The sequence below is a fragment of the Mytilus trossulus genome, unplaced genomic scaffold, assembly GCF_036588685.1.
Source record: "Mytilus trossulus isolate FHL-02 unplaced genomic scaffold, PNRI_Mtr1.1.1.hap1 h1tg000233l__unscaffolded, whole genome shotgun sequence".
NCBI lineage: Eukaryota > Metazoa > Mollusca > Bivalvia > Mytilida > Mytilidae > Mytilus > Mytilus trossulus.
In genome coordinates, this window is record NW_026963314.1 from 537,747 (window position 1) to 562,580 (window position 24,834).

General features: G+C 32.9%; 1 protein-coding gene across 1 annotated transcript; it reads left to right on the top strand.

The window, feature by feature from the left end:
* The first annotated feature begins 12,074 nt into the window (after window positions 1–12,074).
* Window positions 12,075–13,718, top strand: LOC134701153 (uncharacterized). Its single transcript, XM_063562297.1, has one exon. The coding sequence runs from the start codon at window positions 12,075–12,077 to the stop codon at window positions 13,716–13,718; it is 1,644 nt and encodes a 547-aa protein (XP_063418367.1).
* The last annotated feature ends 11,116 nt before the right edge of the window (window positions 13,719–24,834 follow it).

Below are 24,834 nucleotides of genomic sequence, written 5' to 3' on the forward strand. Positions count from 1 at the left end.
TATTCATGTCAACACCGACGTGTTGACTACTGGGCTGGTGATACCCTCGGGGACGAAACGTCCACCAGCAGTGGCATCGACCCAGTGGTGTAAATAGTTATCAAAGGTACCAGGATTATAATTTAGTACGCCAGACGCGCGTTTCGTCTATATAAGACTCATCAGTGACGCTCATATCAAAATATTTATAAAGCCAAACAAGTAAAAAGTTGAAGAGCATTGAGGATCCAAAATTCCAAAAAATTGTGCCAAATACGGCTAAGGTAATCTATGCCTGGAATAAGAAAATCCTTAGTTTTTCGAAAAATTCAAAGTTTAGTAAACAGGAAATTTATAAAAATTTATAAAAATGACCACATTGGTCAGATGACTGTTTTATGCTTTCACTTAAATAAAGGCAACAGTAGTATGCAACAGTAGTATGCAACTTGTACACGACATATATACCATGTTTATATGAATCGATAAGATACATTATGTATACATAATGCTGGTGCGTAAGACAAAATACGATATAAATTAGATATATTGGGATAATCATCGCTGTCATAGCTTCTTTATGTTTAATATTATAAAGCAAATACATGGGTGAGTGATATTAATAATTAAATAATAGTCAGACTTACGTTGTTCATGTTTAAAACCCGCAAACATGTCTGAAAACACAGAATGCTTTTTGTTATCTATTAATCATGCTTTTCTTTGTCTAATATGTTCTGCTTTTTATTTGTATTGTAGTCCTGTAATATTTTGTTTTCATTTCAATGTTATATTTAACTGTGCCATTAAAGCGCGAGGTTTGGCATGCCTTAAGACCAGGTTCAACCCACCACTTTTATTCCCCTTTAAAAGTGTCCTGTACCAAGTCAGGAAGATGGCCATTGTTATAATATTGTTCGTTTCTGTGTGTGTGTTGCATTTTAACGTTGATTCGTTTGTGTTTTCTCTTATTTTTGAGATAAGACGTGGCACGGTACTTGTCTATCCCAAATTCATGTATTTGGTTTTGATGTTATATTTGTTATTCTCGTGGTGTATTGTCTGTTGCTTGGTCCGTTTCTGTGTGCTGTTGCGTTTCGGTGTTGTGTCGTTGTTCTCCTCTTATATTTAATGCGTTTCCCTCGGTTTTGGTTTGTTGCCCCGATTTAGTTTTTTGTCCATGGATTTATGAGTTTTGAACAGCGGTATACTACTGTTGCCTTTATTTAAGTGAAAGCATAAAACAGTCATCTGACCAAGATATATTTTCATGATACGCATTTTAGTTTAACGAGAGGGAAACATGTTTGAACGTTTTGCCATTCCAAATATGAACTATACCGCTACTAGGGTATATTAGCATTTTTTTTCTTCTGAAACCTAAGTCCTTCTCGTTTTTATATAGTTAAGACCGTTGGTTTTCCCGTTGGAATGGTTTTACACTAGTTAATGTTGGTCTCTTTATAGCTTACTGTATGGTTTAAGACCGTATTTTTACGGAAGCCGATAAGGGCCATTCAAAAAAATATTTTATGTCGTTATTACGACATAGCATGTCGTAATTTCGACATAACATGTCGTTATTACGACATCGCTATGTCGTAATTTCGACATAACATGTCGTTATAACGACATCGCTATGTCGTAATTTCGACATATCATGTCGTAATAACAACATCACTATGTCGTTTTAACGACATGTTATGTCGTAATAACGACATGTTATGGCGTTATAACGACATCGCTATATTAAAAAGAATATGTATTATGACTGGCAAGAGACTAAATGACAAAGAAATTAACAATTATACGTCATCATAATGTCCCCGATAATTATAAAAGCCCCCGCATGGTCAGCTATAAAAGAGGGAAGAAAGCTACCAGAGGTAGAGTCCCCGAAATGCTGTGTGGCAGACAGTGTTATAATTCAATTATTAGCTCCCTTGGTAAAACTCTAAATTTCATATTTAATGTATTATATTGTTAAATAATTTACATGAAGCTTAATAAGTATATATTTGTTAATAGCATAGCTTTTGCTATTTGAATTCATTGGTTGAAGATATTTATTTATATTGTAGAGTTTAATATTTGCATCGTCGCAAATCATTGGTTACCTTCTTTGGATACCTTCAGTGAAAAATTTATATAAGTTATAGATACCAATGTAGATTAACATGGTCCACAGTGCTAGAGGGCTGAGCAGTCAGACAAAGTCGTTTAGATTAACAAATTACCGGTCGTAGAATAGCTATGCAATCACACATAATGGAAGAAAGAAATGTGGAATTATTAGAGGACTGTAATTGTACAACCAAGTCAAGCCAAGCTTTCCATCTCTCTTTAAATAAGCGCAAACTACTTGGCTTCTTGGTATAAGGGTGTATTGAAGTATTGATAGCTCTATTTCTACTTTTAAACGTTGGGCACGCGCGATGTTCCTAGAACCCCTAGGATTTAAAACAGAATCTTCGAAATTTCATTCGCAAAACAAAATAAAAATGTTAGAAAACACGAACCAATATTAAAACAATTCAATATATGTTTTGAATTATGTTTTTACAGCTCTTGATCATCTCCTAAGAAATATCTAGTATATTTGAGGATTAAAAAAAAGAAAGCTATGTGAAAAAAACGGATGTCACCATCCAACGTTACATTTATGAAAAACTGTTTTAACTCTTATGTATAGTGATCCTATTTCTTATTCTCTGATCTTCTTAATTCTTGACAGAAACAACGACATGTGTCTGTTCTTTGTGGCGTTAAAGCCGTTATTTTACTGGCCGCCAAATTTCATTTGACTCGACTGCACATTATAGTAGAAAATGAATAAAAATAGTAAGACAATAATAATGTCTAACAAAAGTACAAATATTTGCCTCATGTGAGTTCAAATATTGCTGATTCAATAAAATCTTCTCTACACAGTCGTTTTTCAAACGGTAGCCATTTTGTCTAAGTTTATATTTCATTTTTCAAAGCAGTTAAGGCGTATTTTTTTTATAATTGATCAAAACAAAAGTTAGATATACAAAGAGTAAAAAATGCCAAGATTCTTTCCTTATTAACTACATATTTGGGTCTTAAAGGAATAAAATGCTTCCATACATTACAAAACGGTAGCCAATTTTTCCAAATGTCTGAAAACGTCTATAATCCTAAAGACGCTAATTTCTGACGTTAAATGTGCTAAAGTTTCAATTAAATGTTTATGATAATTAAAAAAAATCGTGTCATGAAATTTGGAGAAAGATGTTAATGATTGCTGCCAAAAAAAAATAGTGCATGTTGCTAAAGACTCCGCCCGGGGAAATAGGTTCGACACAGGTTAAATTTTGCAATTTTTATTAATTGTATAGCTTTTAACGATTTATTTTAAAGAATTTGGAAATGGGGGGAAAATCCAATTTTGTAAAATATATTGAAATTTATGTTACGGAAGTACTCCGAAATAGATCATTTAAAGTCGTCACTTCAGTTAGGTGCAATCATCAATATCAAAATACTTAATACCGGTTCACGGAATGTTTTACTTCGCGATTTGTCCTGCTATTTCGTGATGAAAGTAATTCCTGTATTAGCGAAGCCGGAACTTTTCGTCAATATAAACTTGTGCATGAAATGGAGGTAATTGAAAGACGAATCCCAAACAGCAACGAAAACCGTTTCATAGAATTAAAAAAAAAACGGGATTATATTTTTGTTTGCCGTTTTCGCGGACGACCCAGGAGTAGATTACTATATTTTAAAATGTATATATCTGAAGATGACTTGAGAAATAATACTCAAGCCAAGGTTCAAGTAATTGAAGGGGTGTATTTCGACAACTTATGTGTCAGGGAAAATACAATTCTATTCAAATTGAACCAAGGGTAAAAATGTTCGATTTACTTGCAGTGTCAGATATATTTGTATTGGGGATGAATTACGATATAGAAATTTTACAATGACAGATGATATGCAACTTGAAAGTTAAACATCCTATGATAAAAAAAAATATGAAAACCGTAAACATGTACTTCCGTCCCATCTTTCCTTCCTACATTACTTGCGTCAGTACTGCTTTTTAAGTTGAAAAAACTTAAAGGGTAAACATTATTATATCGATTTCTACAACTCGAGGTAATTTTTTGATAAAATGACATCACAAAACGAACAGAACCAGAATCAACCAACAATATAAAAAACCGAATAAAACTTGCAAAAATTAATAGAAGTCAAAGACCCTCTTCGACGTCGCATTTTAAGTGTAACGTTTTGTAGGAATATCGTGCCCAACGGTTGAAAGTAGCATTAGAGCAAATGATACTATAATTCACCCTTATTACAGGAAGCCATGTAGTGAGCGCTTTTTTTAGGGAGATGGGAAGCTTAGCTGACAAGTAAGGCTCGCACATTCACATAGTATTATCTCCCTAATGTGTCTGTTCAGCCACTTCAATACGTTAGATATTTAAACCTCCATTGATTTTTATAAAATATATAAGTTTCTCACTGAAGGTATTCAAAGAAGGTATCCAAAGATTTTGCGACGATGCAAATATTAAACTTTACAATATAAATAAATATATTTAACCAATGAATTCAAATAGCAAAAGCTATGCAATTAACAAATATATACTTATTAAGCTTCGTGTAAATTATTTAACAATAAAATGCATTAAATATGAAATTTGGAGTTTTACCAAGGGAGCTTATAATTGAATAATGACACTGTCTGCAACACAGCATTTCGGGGACTCTCCCTCTGGTACCTTTCCTCCCTCTTTTTTAGCTGACTATGCGGGGGCTATTCTAATTATTGGGGGCATTATGATGACGTATAGTTGTTAATATCTGTGTCATTTAATCTCTTGGCAATCATAATACATATTCTTTTATATATAGCGATGTCGTTATTACGACATAACATGCCGTTAAAACGACATAGTGATGTCGTTATTACGACATGCTATGTCAAAATTACGACATAGCGATGTCGTTATAACGACATGTTATGTCGAAATTACGACATAGCGATGTCGTAATAACGACATGTTATGTCGAAATTACGACATGCTATGTCGTAATTACGACATAAATTATTTTTTTTGAATGGCCCTTATCGGCTTCCGTATATTTTGACCTATAAGGGTTTACTTTCAAAAAATGTAACATGGATGGAGAGTTGTCTCATTGGCACTCATATTACCACATTCTTATATCAATATAACAAACAAAAAAACTAAACAATATACTCAAATCGATATAAGACAAATATGCATGATGGTATTCAGTAGTTTCTTTGTAATTTCAATATTTATCAACATACTTTTAAATTAATTATGCGACAACCGAAAGTGAAACGCTAAATAAGATTTTAATAATCTCCCTAAATAATTAACCAAAAAAACGTAAAACATATACCGAAAGTGCATTCGATATGTGTTACATTGTATATCTTATGCCTTTTGTTTGTTTGTTTGTTCTTCAAAAACTTACATGAATATTACTCTCCTTTTGGGTTACAGATGATTTGTTAGTTGGTTTTGCATTTCGACAACATAATAATTCTATTTAGTAAAAGAAAATTAATAATTGAAATGGGGAATTAGTCAAAAAGACACCAACCCGACCATAGAGCATAAGGTATTGGAGGTTGCTTTAATCACACTTAACATATTTGTGGTTACAGAACAGATATTTTGTCAACATTGGTCTTGATTATCTTACTTTGCTTTTTATGTGAAATGATTCTTGATTTGTGTTATTTATACTTACAAACGAATATCACAACTATTATCATGACAGCTAATAAAACTGAGGATATGTATAAACACTGGAACCGATATGTTTTACCTGTAAAACGAATAACTTTTAAAAAAATATATATAATTCGATGTATGTCTGTCAAAAATATAACGTCGAGGAAAATTCTAGACACTCCATATGCAAATGGCAATACTTAAAGCTCAAACACATCAAATAAATAGATTTGATTTGATGGTCTTTGTTTGACAGCCACTTTTTATCACTACTTTGTGTGCTATTCCGAGATGACCAGTTTGAATTGCTGAAAAAAGACGGAGTGCCCGGAGAAAACCACAGACCTCTGATAAAAACTGATAATCCAATGATTAAGAAGATGTGGTATGATGACCAATGATACAACTCTCCACAAGAGACCCAATGACACATACATTAACAACTATAGGGTCACCGTATAGTTTGAAATGTTTTACATTAATTTTGTAATGTATACGTCTTTTATAGCGGACTATGTGGTATAAGCTTTGCTCATTGTTGAAGGCCATGCCTTGACCTATATTTGTTAATGTCTGGTTCATTTAGTCTCCTTTGTAGAGTTGTATCATTGCCAATCATACCACGTTTTCTCTTTTATAAATATAAAAAGCACATTAACAAAAAGGACGCCAAAACAAATTGATAATACCAAAATAAGACTAAACAGTTCAAGTAATGATTGTAAAGACAAATACAAGAAATGAAATTAAGAATAAAATTGCAAAAGTGTTATTAAGACAACAACCCGAAAAAAGAGCAGAACACAGACAAAGGCCACAAATAGGCGGGCTTCAACTTGTCCCTTATTAGCAATGTTTACTAGCAAAGGGAAAACTCAAAAACATAGAAGTGAACTAAAATAAAAGTCATACGATAATCACAAAGGCTAGAGGCACTTTACATGGTACACCTTGGTTTATGTCATGTATGTGAATATTAAACAAAGGAAGCAGATGGACAATAACTCCTAAAGGGGTGAGTTGACCATTTCGGTCGTGTTGCTAACTTCTTAGCTTTCTTCCTCTGAAATTCCTGTATAAAGTCAGCCTCACAATAATAAAGAAGAATGTCGGCAAGAATTCTTGGGTCTTTTCACTTTTTTTTGTATACAGACCTACCATTTTCTTCCGATTATTATTGTTATTATTTTTTTACGCCGAATTGTGTTCTTTCAATACATTTTTGTTCCGCAATATGTCGATAATATATTTCTTATATTGAACAGTAAAGTGTATGCGCTGTTAGATTTTACTTTGCTAAGCTTTCAACAAGAGTTGTCTCTTAAGTCACTGTGTGACGTGTGTGGGCATCTCTTTCGTAACAAAAAAAAACACCGTAGGTGGCCATTTTGCAATGCTTAATTTCTGTTTATATTGTTAATGAAAGTAAGTTATTCGTTTAATACATATTAAATATTTGTAATAATAAAAGTAAGTAATTCCTTTCATATTGATGAGGTTTTTTTAATACTCTTTGTATTTCGTGTATCACTTGTAAGCCATTCTTTTACTTAATGCAAGTAATTTCGGGAAATGCAATTACTTGAAACAGTAAATTCATTTGAAGGTTTTGAGTAATTCTTTTACATATAAATTGTATGTATGTACAATATATTTTAAAGATTAAAATATTTTTTGGTATTATAAATGTAAATAATTTGAAAAAGTAACATCCCTTTATAAAGAATAATTATATACTATATATCCCTTGTTTAAAACAATTTCTATTCTTGTTTGTTTTAAGTTTACATGTGCTACCTCCCAGGCAACTCTTTGTGCTACGTTTTCATTTAATAACACAAAAGTAGCCAGACACATGAATACCCACACAGTGTCTTTTAATAAGGTTCTCTTTTCCTTTCATGCTTGTCAATCGTGCAAGTATTTCAACAAACTCAGAATATTTTTGTTCAAATTCAAATCTAAATGAGTTCCAGCCAATTTTCAAAAATAGCTTACCAATTTCATATGAAACCTTAATTCTGATTGGCCGAATATTTTTTCAGTCTCAAATCAAAAACTTCTCATCAAAAATAGTTAATTATCAATTTTAGGAGAACTAAGTCATGTTAGTTTACATTATAAAAATTATATTAAAAATGAAAAATGGTAATTTGAAGATTTTCAGTATTTCAAAATATTATCTAAAAATAGGTATTTTGTTTCAATTTGGATTTATTTCTAATTATGTAATTTGCAGGATTTGTTGTGTTTGAAATTCCATGTTTATTTTGCATGATATCGTTTTAAGCATTACATACCATTTCCCATACAACGTATTTTTTATAGATAGTGTTGTGCGCGGCACAGTGCATTCTATTGAAAATGTGTTATCTTTTTCGTAATAGAAAGTGTTGTGCGCCACACTCAACATTTAAATGAAGAATAATAAAATTGAGAATGGAAATGGGGAATATGTCATAGAGACAACAACCCGACCAAATAAAAAACAACAGCAGAAGGTCACCAACAGGTCTTCAATGTAGCAAGAAATTCCCGAACCCGGAGGCGTCCTTCAGCTTGCCCCTAAACAAATATATACTAGTTCAGTGATAATGAACGCCATACTAATTTCCAAATTGTACACAAGAAACTTAAATTAAAATAATACAAGACTAACAAAGGCCAGAGGCTCCCGACTTGGGACAGGCGCAAAAATGCGGCGGGGTTAAACATGTTTGTGAGATCTCAATCCTCCCCCTATACCTCTAGCCAATGTAGAAAAGAAAATGCATAACAATACGCACATTAAAATTCAGTTCAAGAGAAGTCCGAGTCTGATGTCATAAGATGTAACCAAAGAAAATAAACAAAATGACAATAATATATAAATAACAACAGACTACTAGCAGTTAACTGACATGCCAGCTCCAGACTTCAATTAAACTGACTGAAAGATTATGATTTCATCATATGAACATCAGGCATACTCCTTCCCGTTAGGGGTTTAGTATTATACAATCATAACATATATGAGAAGAACATAACCCGTGTCATGCCAACACATGTGTTTAGTTCCGACGCAAAGACCTTATCAGGGACTCAATATTAACGCCAAAATATGCAATCTTTAATGACTTGACAACAGTATCGTAATTATATCCCTTCTTAATAAGTCTATTCAAAGGTTTTGTAAGTTTCTGAGGTGAATACTGACACCTTTGTGCTTTATAAAGAATATTTCCATAAAAAAATTGGATGTGAAATACCTGAACGTATAAGAAGTCTGCATGTTGAACTATATTTACGAATGATGTTCTTTATACCGATGATAAAATTAAGTAAATGTTTTGACTAGTTTGTGATATCGTAAAACCCTTGTGTAATAATTTTTAAGTAATACATACATTTCTCTCGTTAAAATCTAAAACATCGTTACATACACGAGCGAATCGTACAAGTTGAGATATAGAAGCACCGTCAGATGGTGACAAGGGAAAGTCACCATCTAAAAACGGATAATTAACGATATGAAATGAAAAATCATCCCTTTTATCATAAATTTGAGTATTCAGCTTTCCGTTAGTGATATAGATATCAAGATCGAGAAAAGGGCAGTGGTCATTGTTAGTATTAGCTTTATTTAAAGTAAGTTTAGCAGGATAAATTTCATTAATATTCATACTGAAGTCGTCATTATTGAGAGCCAAAATATCTTCCAAATATCTAAAAGTATTATTAAATTTGTTTATCAGATGTTGTTTTGATGGGTCTTTGCTTTTTTTTGTCATAATTTGTAACTCATAACAATACAAAAAGAGGTCCGCAATAAGTGGTGCACAGTTAGTCCCCATTGGAATTCCGATAATCTGACGATATACGGAATCCCTAAAGCGAACCAAACTGTTATCTAGTAAAAATTCAAGGGCATATATAGTATCAAAGCATGTCCAATTAACATAGTTTTTTTGTTTATTGCTACTAAAAAATGACATAAAAGAGTTTGAACATATATATTCACATTCGGATTTTTTGAATGCCCATTTAATAAGGTGTGTGAATTTTTTCTTAATGAGAATGTGAGGCAATGTGGTATACAGGGTAGAACAATCAAAACTTTGAACATATTCAAAATCACCATTATAAGCATGCAGTTTTTCAAGTAATTCCAACGAGTTCTTGGCACTCCAAAAGTAATTTATTCCACTATATTCGATGGCCTTATTTGAACAATTTAGTGTAAGGTTTTTAATTGTATCAAGTGTGCTGGTAAGAAGAATAGACAATTTAGTAGTTGAACAATGGCTTGAAGACGAAATAAATCTATATTTGTAAGGGTTTTTGTGTAGCTTCGGAAGCCAATACATAGTTGGGACTTTCATTGTATGTGGCTCTGCTTGTAAAGCGATGGCTAAAACTTTATGTTTGTTACAGATTTAGTTTTCTGAAAATGGAGTCATTTGGAATGTTGGTGAATTGGTGATTTCCTTTCTTAGAACCTCAATGTAAAATTTACGTCAAACAATAATAATATCATTAGCAGCTTTATCGAATAAACATTAAATACAAACATTGTTATCTAAACGTCTGCAATTTTCAAGACTAAAACCTACAATATATATAATCCGCCTTATACAAGCAAACACCATTATGTAGTGCCTAAACCTACTTAGGAATAACAAGTTTCTTTATCCATGTTACCAGAAGTAATTACTGCAAAAAAAGTAACAGTTACTTTCATACTGCATTTTAGTATACTATTTTCATCTCCAGTAAAGATATGAGTGATTGCTAGTTATAGTGAGTAATTCGTAAGTAATTCCTAGTAATGAGTAATACAAAAGAATACTTAATTTAAGTAAAATATAAATGCTTAGTAATTTTTTTTTTTGTAGTCTGCTGAAAGTAAATTTTTTTTTTTTAATTTGAACATAGTATTAAAGCTAAGGTTCCTGCAGAATATATATATATATATACAGCCATGTATCACCATCATTGATGGCGATCCGATGGATACATCTGTTGAAGGGTTGTCACTGACTCAGACGTACTAATAAATATAATTGTTTTCTGTGACTGTATCTTACATTAATTTGTAGGATCCTTTACTATAGATAATTTAGCTGATCTGTAACAATAACATCTTCATGCCTTATATATCATGTACTGTAGTACGCCGCTAGATTAAAACTGACGTGGAAAGGTAACATATGGCCACCGAAAGCTCTTTTTTTGAGAGCCCAGGTGGTCGTGTGGTCTAGCGGGACGGCTGCAGTGCAGGCGATTTGGTGTCACGATATCACAGTAGCATGGGTACGAATCCCGGCGAGGGAAGAACCAAAAATTTGCGAAAGCAAATTTACAGATCTAACATTGTTGGGTTGATGTTTAGACGAGTTGTATATACATTATGTACACAGCCATGTATCACCATCATTGATGGCGATCCGATGGATACATCTGTTGTAGGGTTGTCACTGACTCAGACGTACTTATGAATATAATTATTTTCTGTGACTGTATCTTACTGGAATTTGTTGACTTCCATCTTCGTCAACATGTTGAAGACTTACCATCTCACATCAAAGATACAACCGATTATCTTAGAAAAATGCAGGCCTTAAACCCACTCCCCTCCGACACGACTCTTGTTTCCATGGATGTTACCTCCCTCTACACTAATATTCCACATGCAGATGGCATCGATGCATGCAAAGAAGTTTGGAATTCCAGACCAGTAAAATATCCACCTACTGAATGCCTGGTCAAAATGCTCACGCTGGTACTTAAGAAAAACAACTTTACTTTTGATGGAGATCATTATTTGCAAGTAAATGGAACTGCCATGGGCACCAAAATGGCTCCGTCATATGCCAACATATTTATGGGCAAATTAGAGAAACAACTCCTTGAAACTTCCATCGAAAAACCGCTTTCCTGGTTTAGATTTATAGATGATGTGGATATGAAATGGAACAAAAGCGACGAGGATTTAGACACTTTTATCACTCATGCCAACAACATACATCATAGTATCAAATTTACTCATGAGAAGTCTAAATCCAAAATCGCCTTCCTCGATACTTCAAGTTCGCTCACAGAGGGCATCATATCTACAGATTTATATTCTAAGCCTACTGACACTCATCAATATTTGTCCCCTAAAAGTTGCCATCCTGCTCATCTTACCAAGAGCATTCCATACAGTCAGGCACTTAGAGTCAAGCGAATATGCTCCAACACAGAAACAACTAAAAGACAACTGCGTAAACTTGAAATTCGCTTGAAGAAAAGGGGCTACAAACACAGAAATATCAAAAAGAGCCTACTACATCTTTTAGCAGAGATATTACTAATAGTTTGGTAGAAATGCATGACGATGGTTTCATCGATTACAAAACTCTTGAGTATTTGAAACCAGAAAACCCAAAACCGGGCAGATTTTATCTATTACCTAAAATTCATAAGGCCAATAACCCAGGAAGACCTATAGTTTCAGCGAACGGTCATCCGACGGAAAAAATATCGGAATTTGTTGACTTCCATCTTCGTCAACATGTTGAAGACTTACCATCTCACATCAAAGATACAACCGATTATCTTAGAAAAATGCAGGCCTTAAACCCACTCCCCTCCGACACGACTCTTGTTTCCATGGATGTTACCTCCCTCTACACTAATATTCCACATGCAGATGGCATCGATGCATGCAAAGAAGTTTGGAATTCCAGACCAGTAAAATATCCACCTACTGAATGCCTGGTCAAAATGCTCACGCTGGTACTTAAGAAAAACAACTTTACTTTTGATGGAGATCATTATTTGCAAGTAAATGGAACTGCCATGGGCACCAAAATGGCTCCGTCATATGCCAACATATTTATGGGCAAATTAGAGAAACAACTCCTTGAAACTTCCATCGAAAAACCGCTTACCTGGTTTAGATTTATAGATGATGTGGATATGAAATGGAACAAAAGCGACGAGGATTTAGACACTTTTATCACTCATGCCAACAACATACATCATAGTATCAAATTTACTCATGAGAAGTCTAAATCCAAAATCGCCTTCCTCGATACTTCAAGTTCGCTCACAGAGGGCATCATATCTACAGATTTATATTCTAAGCCTACTGACACTCATCAATATTTGTCCCCTAAAAGTTGCCATCCTGCTAATCTTACCAAGAGCATTCCATACAGTCAGGCCCTTAGAGTCAAGCGAATATGCTCCAACACAGAAACAACTAAAAGACAACTGCGTAAACTTGAAACTCGCTTGAAGAAAAGGGGCTACAAACACAGAAATATCAAAAAGAGCTTTCAGAAAGCGGAGTCAATTCCGAGGAGTGAACTATTGGAATACAAAGTTAAAAAGAAAAATAAAAGGACTCCATGTGTTCTTACTTATCACCCATCTCTCAAAAACAGCTTTGGTGTCATTCGTGAGCATTGGAAATCAGTTGAAAAGAATTCCAAACTGTCCAAGATTTTCCCTGAGCCTCCAATGATAGCTTTTAGGCAACCTAGTAGTCTGCGGAACCTACTAGTGCGGGCTGAATTGTCTGATAATAGAAGTACTCCTGGAGAATGTCGTTCGTGTGGAGAAAAACGCTGCAAATGCTGTTTACAGATGCAGCATTCGTCAACATTTCACAGTAAGGCAACCGAAAATAACTATAAGATATTTTGCAATGTTACCTGCAAAAGTATGAATGTTATTTACATACTAGAATGTTCGGTTTGTGGCCTCCAATATGTTGGTGAGTCAAAGCAGCCTTTCCACAAACGCCTCAATGGCCATAGGAGTGATATCTCGAAGAAGCCACTTCTTCCAGTCTCTCAGCACTTCAGACAGTCGGATCACAAACTTGATGACTTTAACCGCATGAAAATTCTAGTGATTGAACAGAACATTCACTGGAGTGATACACAGCGACAGGTTCGGGAAAGCTTTTGGATAAAGGAACTTAATGTACATCACCCAAACGGCATCAATAAGAAATACTAACAGTCTTGTTTTTCACTTATTTTTATTGTTAATATACACAGTCACGTATATTGATTTAAAGTGTTTTGTTTAAATTATGATATTCAGGATTAAAATCAATCGACCAAAACTTACCTGTATTATCACTGATCTATTTTCACACCTTGTACATTATGTATCAGTATTGTTAAAACTTGTGACACAAGAAGAAGGCCATTTGTTGAGCCGAAATATTTGTCAACACGATTTTATAACAACATTTTCGTTTTATAACACCTTATATCAGTACCGTTGTGCAAATCTTTAGACTGATATATATATATATATATATATATACAACTCGTCTAAACATCAACCCAACAATGGTAGATCTGTAAACGCAAATTTTTGGTTCTTCCCTCGCCGGGATTATATATATATATACGAGTCTATGTTGAAACTACGTTCAAACCTATGATTGCGTTGGATAAAAACCGCAATTTTTATACGTGTGCAAGTAAAATTAGTTCGTTGTAAAAGGGTATAAAAACAGCACAAACAACATTTTCCAAAAGACCAAAAAAGTGAAAAAGTATATTTCAACAAAACGCATTTGACTAACAGCTGATGGTCTTTAACCCTGCTGACTGGCATTGGCGATTGCCAAATAAAATTGATCACATGATGTAACAAAATGGATCTATATATTCAAATTTAATACTAAACAGAAAACAATTTAACTTGCGGCCACGATGTAAGTATATATATATATATATATATATACAAAAGATTAACTTACCATTGTCTTTTTCATCGAATATATTTATTCTGTCCTTGAAACTGTTTTCTTTTAATGTTATGAAAATTCTGTGTAAAGAAATATGAGAAAATACCAATTGGAAAATCACTAAACAGAGATGACGTGATTATAACATTGCACACAAGACGAGCGTTTAATTTACATAATGATCGCTAGTTTTGATATTTAAGTCAACACATTATGACTGCACATAACTGTAAAATTGAAAAAGGTACTTTTATTATACCAAGACGTTCAATATTCAGCAGATAATTTTGTTTGATCTCTAGGTGTATTCGTTGCATATGAGTTATGCGGTTTGTCGCGTACCAACACTTATCAATGCCATGTGAATTAACTGCTTACGTTGTTCGGGTAGTAATCAGTTATTTGATAAGATACATATATGCTATAGGTTAGTATTTTTTTTAGTGTATGTATATACTTAGTTAGCAGGGAAAGGAAACCAATGTTTGTATCTGTAGCCCTAGAACAGACATCACTTGAATGGACGCAATAAGTCTGGTATTTTTAGGCATTCCATTTTCAACAACTGCTTTTAAATACAGTTCATACATTATCGCAAAAAAACAATGTTATAAATTTTAAATATCAGTTATACAAAATCTTTAATCACGCATGTAAACGCATGTATTCACTGCAAAAAGTAAAATGTAGGACAAGAGTGTAAAAAATGGGTACCAAAATCAGCGTCGACAATGATGTTGATATCACATGATATATGAATAGTTCTGATGCGTAAGATAACCTTTCTATCCGCCTTTTTTATAACAAAAAAAGGTTTTAAATATGAGTGTCACTGATGAGTCTTATGTTGACGAAACGCGCGTCTGGCTACTAAATTATAATCCTGGTATTGTTGATAACTATTATTATAGCTGTATGAGATTATATAGCTTGTGTTTAAATATATAAGTAAAGGCACCAGTAGTATACCGCTGTTCGAAATTCATAAATTGATTGGGAAAAAACAAATCCGGGTTACAATCTAAAACTGAGGGAAACACATCAGATATAAGAGGAAAGTTAGGAAACAACAGAAACACAACATTAAAATGTTACACGCACACGAACAATAATATAACAATGGACATTTTCCTGACTTGGTAAAGAACGTTTTAAGAAAAAACAAAGGGTTCAACATTGTGGTTTTGTTCTATGCAAAGCCTCCAGCTTTTATGGCAATGTTGAATATTTCAATGTCATGACATAATTACATGATATGACTGAGAATTCACACGCAGCAAAAAAGTCACAATCGGGAATAAGTCAAGTTCTGCAACTAAAAGATCAGACGACGTAATGACAAACCACAATTTAACATGGTGTAAAAATGTCCTTAAAATTGAGAATGGAAATGGGGAATGTGCCAAGAGACAACAACCCGACCATAGAGCAGAGAACATCAGAAGGTCATCAACAGGTCTTCAGTGCAACGAGAAATTCAAACACCATGAGGCGTCCTTCAGCTGACCCCTAAACAAATATATCCTATGTCAGTGATAATGAACGCCATACTAAACTCCAAATTGTACACGAGAAACTAAACGTTAATATAAAACAAGACTAGCAAAGGTCAAACGATCCTGACTTAGGAGAGGTGCAAAAATGCGGCGGGGTTTAACATGTTTGTGAGATTTCAACCCTCCCCCTATACCTCTAGCCAATGCAGAAAAGTAAATGCATAACCATCACATTAAAATTCAGTCCAAGAGAAGTCCGAGTCTGATGTCAGAAGATGTAATCAAAGAAAAAAAAATGAAAATAATACATAAATTAAGGCCCGAGGGATGATATTGGTCGAGGGTGATACAGCATGTGATACGGATTTTGCCATGTATTAAACGCTTTATCATATATTTCAACAGAAGAGTATTATAGTATATGAACTGTTTTCTGATCCATAGCACTGGGTTACCTTCAGTTCTGCTTTTGTCTTGTTTCAAAGCCTTAAAATAACTGCTCAATTATTTATACGAAGCACCTGGGTTACCTTTTAATCTTTTTTTTTTTAAATCTTTTGTTTATTATTGTATTTATTTGAGTGTTTTGTATTTTTTATAGTTGCATTTAGTGTGCAAAAAAATATGTTGTGAAAATTTGATGTTCGTGACGTCACATACAATATGAAAACTTGATGTTCGTGACGTCACATACAATTTGAAAACTTGACGTTCGTGACGTTACATACTAAACAATGACGTCATTAAAAAAATTGATCTATTTTGAGGAAGTATGCGATACGGGTTTTACCATGCGATACGGGGTATGCAAACGGGTTTAGCTATGCGATACGGGCAATGCGATACAGAGTAGGTGATACAGACTGGAAAAACGAACCTTTATTAGATATACAAAATAGCTGTATCTTGTACTAAATATATGATAAATGTATATAATCTGTATTGTTCATATCACAAAAGTGTTAAATTGACTTTAGTTTTCTTTGTACCTTGAAAAAGACATTTTAAATATTTAAAAAAAAATGTAAATAGAGCGGTTCTGATGACAAATAAAATCAATGCTGACCAGACAAGGAAAACAAAAACCTCCAGATCACGTCTGGTTCACTCAGAGTGGATAAAAATAAACGTTAACTTTTGTAAACTTATGGCAGGACTCGTTTTCTTAGACCTGTTTCCAAGTAAAAATTTAAAGTTAATCAAATATACGTCCGTTATAATAGGAACCCCACCCATCTGTAATCGCTTAATCTGTTGATCGACATTATATTACGAAAAGAAAAACGTTAAAAAAACGAACATTAACTATTTCGTTTTAGAGTAAACATGGTGATTAATTGTTTTATGTGTGTAGCGGATGCCACAATATAAATAAAAAGTGCATATTGAGTTAACGCTGGTGTGCCTGTTTACAAATCAGTTTGTGTCTTCAGACTTCATGTAAGACAACGATAAAATTCATTTCACCGAAAATATTCCTATCACGTTAGAATGGATCCTTGATGCAACCATCTATTTGTATTTAGGCAAAACATGTATACCAGTCCTAATAGTTATCAAAGGTACCAGGATTATAATTTAGTACGCCAGACGCGCGTTTCGTCTACATAAGACTCATCAGTGAAGCTCATATCGAAATAGTTTTAAACCAAACAAATACAAAGTTCTAAGTCAGGAATCCGATGTACAGTAGTTGGCGTTTGTTTACGTAATTTCCCCGTGTTTCTCGTTTGTCGTTTTTTATATAGATTAGACCGTTGGTTTTCCCGTGTGAATGGTTTTACACTGTAATTTTGGGGCCCTTTATAGCTTGTTGTTCGGTGTTCGCCAAGGCTCCGTGTTGAAGCCGTACTTTGACTTTTAATGGTTTACTGTTTTTTAAAATTGCTATTTGGATGGAGAGTTGTATCATTGGCACTCACACCACATCTTCCTATATCTACGATAAACCATGATCACATGTATCTACGTCTAACTTCGTCAAAATCGTCAATGTTTATAAAATTACACATTTTTTATTCAAACACACGTTTGGCCAACAACAAATATAACCAGTAACATTCGAATCAATACATTTGTAGTTCAAATCAAATAAGAAGTGTTATCCAATATATAAGCCAATACAACAAACCCTATGTTTTACTGTATTTCGCTACGAGAATGCGCTACTAGTATCTCTTAAAGCAAGCTTTAGACAACAATATTGTGATGACACCAGTGATATATATATTGTATAGATGTTAACTTACGATTTGGTTAAAATTTCATCTCCGTCTTGAGGACAATTGTCAACTATATTTGAAAAAAAAAGTTTAAATTATCGAACATTCATTGAAATTTCAAAGTATTTCTCATTCGGACAAAAAAATATGTCGATGAATTTTGTTTGAAAAAATATATGTGCATGCATACAGGTCGACATTAAATACTTAGTTAACGGAGGAAACTTATTAACTAGATATTTAAAGTCTGTGACATATCGTTGATAAACAAAAAAAAAAGTACAAGTCTAGATGTTGTTTGGAATCAAATATATTCAAAAGGGTGGTTTGTACTTCAAAGCAATTGATTCGTGATGAAATGTAAGAAGGAAAACAGCAAGTTTGAAAAACGATATACGTTTAATTTAAATGATTTCATAAAAAAATGTAAACACAGTGATCATAGTCATATTTTTATCTTCACGTATTTTAATTCTGATTTTCTTATTTAATATTTGTAGAATACAAAGAGAAATTTCAAAGTGAATCTGTTTAACAATTATTAGTAATACTAACGCTTAAATGTTTGAACAATTTCTAGTGTGGTAACATATCTTGTAATTACTCAGTAAAAATTAGGTACTGTTTTCAATCTTATCTAGTTTTGTATACGATATTCATTTCTAGACAGGAAAAAAAGGATACCCGAAATGTATGACATTCTCTCTTTTTTTAGGAGTTTCAAAGAAAAACTGTTCATACTAAAATAAAAACCAAACAACAAAAAAGTACAATTAAATTGTCTAAGACATATTTAGAGAAAGAAACATTGTAAGGTTACCTCTTAATAAAGATGAATTTAAAGCTAAAGCCTTCTTTGAAATAGTGCGAATATTAAATATTCTCAGTAATTTACACTGTTTACAGAGTTTATGGGTGCAATATGTTGTGAAGGCTCTTTTTACCTTTTCAGAGTATCTGAGGTCACGCCGGATTTTGAATTGTATTTGTGTTTCCCGGACTTTGGTTTTTACCTTTAATTGTCTTAGGATCAGGTTTTTTTGTTCGCATTTGCCGTGGCATTTGCAATGTGTTTATGACTTTTGCCAGGGTTTTTTTCTGTATTATTCGCTTATTTTTCTTAACTTTGAAAGGACTCTTAAAGGTCGGTAGAAAAACCAAAATTATAATTCAGATATCTAGGTACATTGTACTGTCACCAACATCATTTGCCTTTGTAATTATTGGTTACAGAAGATAGATATAATCAAACTACCTGAAAGTTATGTCGTTTTAGAAACTTAAGTTCATCAATAAATCAGATCAGTGTATAGCAATACTATCATCTACAAACAAAACTGTTGTAATGTCTACATTGATTAAAAGTTATACAAACAAATCATCAATGATATCTTCAAATACGTGTACAGATCAGAGGCATCTTGAAGTTCACAATTTTTCCATTTACCTAAATCATGGCAAGGCAGTTTGTGACAAGAGCAGTCGTCTTCCGATGGTACACAGTAGCAGTCGTGTTTTGGCTTCGTGACAAATTCGTACCCTTTTGCCAAGTCGCATCCACAGGTAATGTCGCTTCTCTGATTTCCTTTTTGGAACAAGTATTGACCCTTTTCCGTACAAACAGACTTTTGATATACACATGTACTGCTACCGTCAGTTGAGAATGGGAAAGGCTGATATCGTTCGTAGCTACAATACGCTTTGTTGAAAAACGGTTCAAATATGAGCTTGCTGCCTAAAAAATATATTTTTAAAGATGATTCATTCATATTCTTATGTATACTTATCGTAGATGTTTTGACCATTTGAATAATAAAAACACTTACGACATTTTTTTTATATAAATATGTGTTCGCCAGATTCGCATTTAGTCTACAAATATCCTCAGTAAAGCTGAAAAAAAACGCCAAAGTATAACGTTAAACAAATGGGAAGAATCGACAATTCAAAAAATGTTTTGCCGATTACAGCTAAAATATTCCATTCCCGGGTAAAACTACAGTATTCTTCGCAACAAAAAATAAATTCTAAAATGATGTGTGTTAAAAACATGCTTTTATCAATTACACATTCGTGAATCTAATTTTCAAATATTATTAATGGACGTTGAATGAAATCTAAATTAGTTTTTTTGTACTCCGAATACTGTGTTTTGTTTTTAATTATCTAGTATTTCGTCGTACTGATAAAACGTCGCTATATGTCAACAACTTAAAATTTTCTGGTTCTTACATTTTTTTTATTTATGATTGAGAACTATATTTAAACGTGAAAAGCTATAATGTAATCACGTGAGCAGCTTGACTTGGTTGACCGTTATGGAATAACTGTTTCACAAATGATATCAGATATGTTCCTTGCGTTCCCTTTCATTGATGTGACCTACCGAATTAGACTATTTACCAGATTTGGTATCACATAAGCAACACAACGGGTGTCAAATGTGGAGCAGGATCTGCTTACACTTCCGGAGCACCTGAGATCACCCCTAGTTTGCGGTGTGGTTTATGTTGTTTATTCTTTAGTTTTCTATGTTGTTTCATGTGTACTAATCTTTATCTTTTTCATTTTTAGCCATGGCGTAGTCAGTTAATTTTTTATTCATAACGAGTTTGATTGTCCCCTTGGTATCTTTCGTCCCTATTTTGAAACCAGCAAGTTAAGACGCTTTTCTTTGTACGTAAATGAAGAAGACTCACACATTGATAGATAGTTTCGCACAAGCTTTACAAATAAGAAATGAAAACTGAAAGCAGTGGGTATGGTAAAAGGAAAAGGAAAGGACCTTTTAATGCTTATTTTATATATTAATATTACCAATGCTGCTATAATCCAGTCCATCACATGTTTCGTGATAGGTCCTCTCTGGATACTTAAATAAACATACATATTGGTTGTTGATGCTGCAATTAAATCCAGCTGCCCGTTTTTGCCATTCTCCAGAATATGGACATTTAAATTCATACTCTAATGTGACAGCAACAACCTTTAGAAATATATTAGGGTGGTTAACATATCTGGTTTATTGTTCAAAATAAGATATCCAAGTAAAACCCCTCGCGTTTTTTTCGGAAAAAAAATCCGTCGTAACAAGTTTATTGTACCATGTTATACTGTACCAGATGTTAATTTCGACAATCAATTATTAAAAGGATGAAGAGCGGTCAACCCTAAAAAGACAAACAAGTATAGCCAAAGCCTTACAAGTAATAAGACTTCTGCAAGAGGGAGATGCATTCCTTAATTTTAAACGATTTCAAAAAATGTGTAACTGCAAGTTTTGATCACACGTTATCCGTATTTTCATGCCAACACCAAAGTTCTGGCTACTTGGAGGGTGAAACCCTCTAGGACTATCACTTCACAAGTAGAGAGCATCGACCCAGTGGTAGTAACAACATAAACTTGATAAACGGTATCAATTGTTCTGCAGCAGCTGCGCATTTTGACAATCAGTGTCTCTTCAATGATGGTCGAGGCCCAAATCTATGCAAATCTCTTGTCAATATCTAACAAGCTGCTAATGTTCGGTTCTTTTTTTCAAATAAAGTATCTTCCTATGCATAGCTCATTTTCCTTTTTCTGAATTAGGCTTTATTTCTAGTTATGATTATATCAAATTTTAAAACTGTCTTTTAGGTGGTTGTCTTGCCATTGTAGTGGCCTCTAGCATGACTATACCTCTGGTATCTGTCATTCCTCTTTTTTTAACATTACTTTTCAAAATCCGCATCTTGTACAATAAGTATTATCAGATATAAGCGTTCCTAATGAATAGTAAAAAAATGGAAAACAACATGTTTTATAACTTATTGTGTCCGAACCGAAGCGCATTTCTGGATTGACCATCATCAGGAACGCTCAAAGCCAAACGTTTTAAATCCGAAGATGGATAAGTACCGAAATTCGTTGAAGAGCTTTGTATCCAAAAAACCTAAAATAAAATAACCAAATTTATCTAAGGCCAACTTTGCCTGAGGAAGTTGAAACCTTAGTTTAATAATAATTTTAAAATTTATAGACGGACAATTAAGTGAAGTTTGTTAAACATGTTAGTACCTAAAGACTGATTACTGAGCTGATTAAACCCTCGGGGACTGATAGTCCACCAGCAGAGGTATCGGCCCAGTGATGTACAAAATGGAAAACAACATGTTTTATAATTTATTGCGTCCGAAGCGCTTTTCTGAATTTACCTTCATCAGGAACGCTCAAAGCCCAACATTTAAAATCCGAAGATGGATAAGTACCGAAGACCGTAGAAGAGCTATGTATCAAAAATACCTAAAATAGAATAACCAGATTTATTTAAGTCCAATTTTGCCTGAGGGAGTTGAAACCTTAGATTTATAATAATTTCAAAATTTAACTGCAACAGCGCTTATAACACAATAAATTAACATAACATCTCAGTGCTTTTTTAGAGACACCGCTCATTCTCTATGTAAATTGTAATGAAAAGCAAATGTACTAACTTTCACAGGCAAATTCATCTAAGAACAATCTTATAAAAAAGAAGTTGTGGTATGATTGCCAATGAGACAACTTTCAGACCAGAATGAACAGAAATAAAAAAAAAATATATGTCACCGTACGGCTTTCAAAACTGAGCAAAGCCCATACCGTATATTCAACTACAAAAAGCTTCAAAATGACAATGTAAAGTTTTTCAAACTAGAAAATTAACGGCCTTATTCATATAAAAAAATGAACGGAAAACAAATATGTAACACTTGCAAAACTTTTAATATCATTTTTATGATAATTTTCACATAGTTCCTCATGTTTTGGATCCTTGTCAATACCTGTTTATGGATTTTTTTTGTTCGAAATTATCGTTCAAGGGATGTTTTGGCCCGTATAGACATTATTTTTTTTCTGTTATCTTTAACTGAAATACATGAAAAAGGTTTAAAATCTGTCCTAGACATGCATACATTAGTTAACAATGGTCGTTAAGGACGTATACTTCTGAGGAGCTAAACATTTCTAGAATTAAACTTTTTTCTTACCCTGATTTTTGGATTGATATGACTAAAACAATAATTACTGAAGAAAAAAATCATATGGTGGTGCACTTAATTTTTTGCTACGGCCTTTGAAAATACCCAATGGTGATAATTTTCCCCTTTTTCATCAATTTTTACTTATTTTTAGGCTTTTATCTTAAAAATAATCTCAGTTTAACAATTAAACTTTTGTCATACTTTCAATTAAGATGAATAGGACAAATCCGAAAAAAATTAACTTAAAACAACTTTAGAAAGGTGTTAATGTAAGAAAGTGTTATCATATTTTGATGTTTTTTGTGTCAAATTTACCTAAATATTTTTAATTTTGTTAATTTGTAATTTTTCTCAGTTTTAAATACAAAATGCATATTATTAAAACTTTTTAGTTATGAATGATTGCAGAAATTTTAAAAGACAAAACTTATATGGTATGTACATGATTCTTGTAAATTCATGTTTTGTACCCCTCATCCATTTTCTCAAAATTTTGTCTAAAAAGACAGACTTGATTGGTTATAAAATTTGAAAACTGGATTTCTCAAAAGCTGTTCATTGAAAATACAAAATTATTTCACCGACTTATGTTTGATTGCGTATGTTTAAAAATGTATTGATGTTTTCCACTTGTATTACATTTTTTGTAAATAATTCCAGAAGGAAATTTCAACGAGATTGAAACCTCACAAGAATAAATCCTTCAGCAACTACCAATCAATCAATCAAATAATTGTTGATATCCTTTCCATGCATAGCGAATCAAATGCATTTCATATTATATAGTTGTAATATGGAAACAAATCGGAATGTACTGCGAGAACAAAACAAAAACTATAAGTAAAAAGAAAAAAACAGCAAAAAAGGTCAAATTTACGAAACCAAAGCTACAATAACTTCACACAATAAATCCTTTTTATAGCAGTTTTTTTTTATTTCTTATAGTTGTTAACCTGTCCTTATCATTTTGTTTCTGATGAATTTTGGTCTCATTGGCAAGTACACCATATCTCTTATTTTTGTTATTTACACAATTTAGGTACATACCAAACATAACAAAATCACCAACAGCCTACACATTTTACACATTTCCTAACGTCACATCCATCTGAAAAAATAATAAAAGATATCGCATGTATAACGATATGACAAAAGATCTTGGTAAAACACTATATATTCATTACTCACAGATGAAAAATTCATTCCTGTTTTATCAGTAGATGATATGTCTCTTAGTTTAGAATATGCTTTATTTCTATTATTTAATATTGAACATTAATATTTTGTTCACAAATGCTGAGAAACTATAAGAGAAGATACTTGCATGGTACAGTTTAACAATGTTCGTATTAATGACAAAACCAAAGACATTACAAATGAAACACGTGCTGATCCTAACATGTTGTTTTAAGATACAAAAAGTTGACAGCTACGGAGGAAGCAATAAAAAACACAATTTAGACAAAACAAAGTATAAAAGAAAAACGCTAAACAGGACAACAACGCTTTTTACAAAATAAATTCTTAACATATAACCTGAATCGCTTACCTAAAATGCAATTCTTTGAAAAAAATGAATGCAAATTATAGTGGGGTAAACATAGTGTTGCTCATTATTTTTCGACGAAAATTAGATGTCTGTTTTAT